We start from the raw sequence: 1,844 nt of genomic DNA, 5'->3' as shown, positions 1-1,844 counted from the left end.
CAGTAGTACCTCATCTAGAGGTCAGTCACATCACAGCAGGGGTCGTCCTTATAGGCTCGCTCAGATGGATCGTCCAGTTCATCATGGTGAATCAGCTAGTCATGGTTCCTACAGTACTTGACCGGTTCAGTCAACATTCAGTGCACTCCCAGCTCAGAGTTTGTACCGTGCTCCATCAGTTTAGGGTTCATCAGTACCGGGTTCTTCCAATATTTATTCAAGCTCCAGAAGTCCGATTCATGCCCTGCAGTCATCCTTAGATCGAGGTTGCTTCAAGTGTGGGGAGTTGGGGAAGATGAGGAGGTATTGTCCCCATCTTACCGGAGGTCCTATTCAGCAGAGAGGACAAGCTACTACTTCCGCACCAGTTACTTCACCACCCATGCAGTCAGGTCGGGATGGGACTCAAGCAGTTCAGGATCGCCCCAGAAGGGGAGGTCGATCAGGTTGCGGTCAGGCTCTATGCTATGCTTTTCTCACTTGGGCAGAGGTAGTTGATTCTGATGTTGTGATCACAGGTATTGTTTCAGTGTGCCATAAGGATACTTTAGTACTATTTGATCCTAGATCCACTTATTCATATGTGTCATCATACTTTGCTCGTTATTTGGATACACCACGTGATTCTTTAGTTATACTTGTGCATGTATCTATAATGGTGGGTGATTCTATTATTGGGGACCGTGTGTATCGGTCATGTGTGGTGACTATTGGGCGATTGGAGACAAGAGTTGATCTTTTTCTGCTTAGCATAGTTGATGTTGACGTGATTGTAGGCATGGATTGGTTGCCACCATGTCATGCTACTCTGGATTATCACGCGAAGACCGTGACGTTAGCGATGCCGGGATTTCCTAAGGTTGAGTAGAGAGATTCCCTAGATTATGTTCCCAATAGAGTGATTTAATATTTGAAGACTCGACAGATGGTTGAGAAGGGATGCCTGGCATATTTAGCCTTCGTGAGGGATGTTGGTGCTGATACTCCTACCATTGAGTCTGTTCCGATAGTGAGAGACTTTCTAGATGTATTTCCTGCAGACCTGTCGGGCATGCCACCCGATAGAGATATTGATTTTGGTATTGATCTAGTGTCGGGCACCCAACCTATATCTATTCGAGCATATCACATGGCACCAGCAAAATTAAAATAGTTAAAGGAACAACTTCAAGAGTTGCTTGATAAGGGTTTCATCAGGCCCAGTGTGTCACCTTGGGGTGTGCCGATTCTATTTGTGAAGAAGAAGGATGGTACTATGTGGATATGCATTAATTACATGCAGTTGAAAAAAATTACAATTAAGAACAAGTACCTACTACCGTGCATTGATGACTTATTTGACCAGTTTCAGGCCACTAGGGTATTTTCAAAGATTGATTTGAGGTCAGGGTATCATCAATTGAAGATTCAGGATTCTGATATTCTGAAGATGACATTTAGGACCCACTATGGTCACTATGCGTTTTTTGTGATGTCTTTTGGGCTTACCAATGTCGCAGTAGCCTTTACGCACTTGGTGAATAGTATATTCCAATCGTATCTTGATTTATTCGTCATTGTTTTCATTGATGACATATTGGTGTACTCATGCAGACAGGAGGATTATGAGCAATATCTGAGGATTGTAGTCCAGACCTTGAGGGAGAAGAAACTACAACAACAACATACCCAGTATAATCCCACATAGTGGAATCTGGGGAGGGTAGTGTGTACGCAAACCTTACCCCTACCTTTGTGGAGCTAGAGAGGTTGTTTTCAATTGACCCTCGGCTCAGGCAAGCATAGGTACCACAATAAAAGAAAAACAATACGGGACAACACCGAAAAACCATGTAGAAGCAGAG

At 43.9% G+C, this 1,844-nt stretch overlaps 1 protein-coding gene across 1 annotated transcript; it reads left to right on the top strand.

Annotated features, from left to right (window-relative positions):
• Nucleotides 1–295: 295 nt before the first annotated feature.
• On the top strand, nt 296–868 carry LOC138893945 (uncharacterized). The gene has a single exon (XM_070178616.1). It carries the CDS (start codon nt 296–298, stop codon nt 866–868), a length of 573 nt encoding a protein of 190 aa, XP_070034717.1.
• The last annotated feature ends 976 nt before the right edge of the window (nt 869–1,844 follow it).

The sequence above is a fragment of the Nicotiana tomentosiformis genome, chromosome 6 (assembly GCF_000390325.3).
Source record: "Nicotiana tomentosiformis chromosome 6, ASM39032v3, whole genome shotgun sequence".
NCBI lineage: Eukaryota > Viridiplantae > Streptophyta > Magnoliopsida > Solanales > Solanaceae > Nicotiana > Nicotiana tomentosiformis.
Note: the sequence above shows the minus strand (reverse complement) of the source record. Positions and strands in the feature narration are given on the sequence as shown.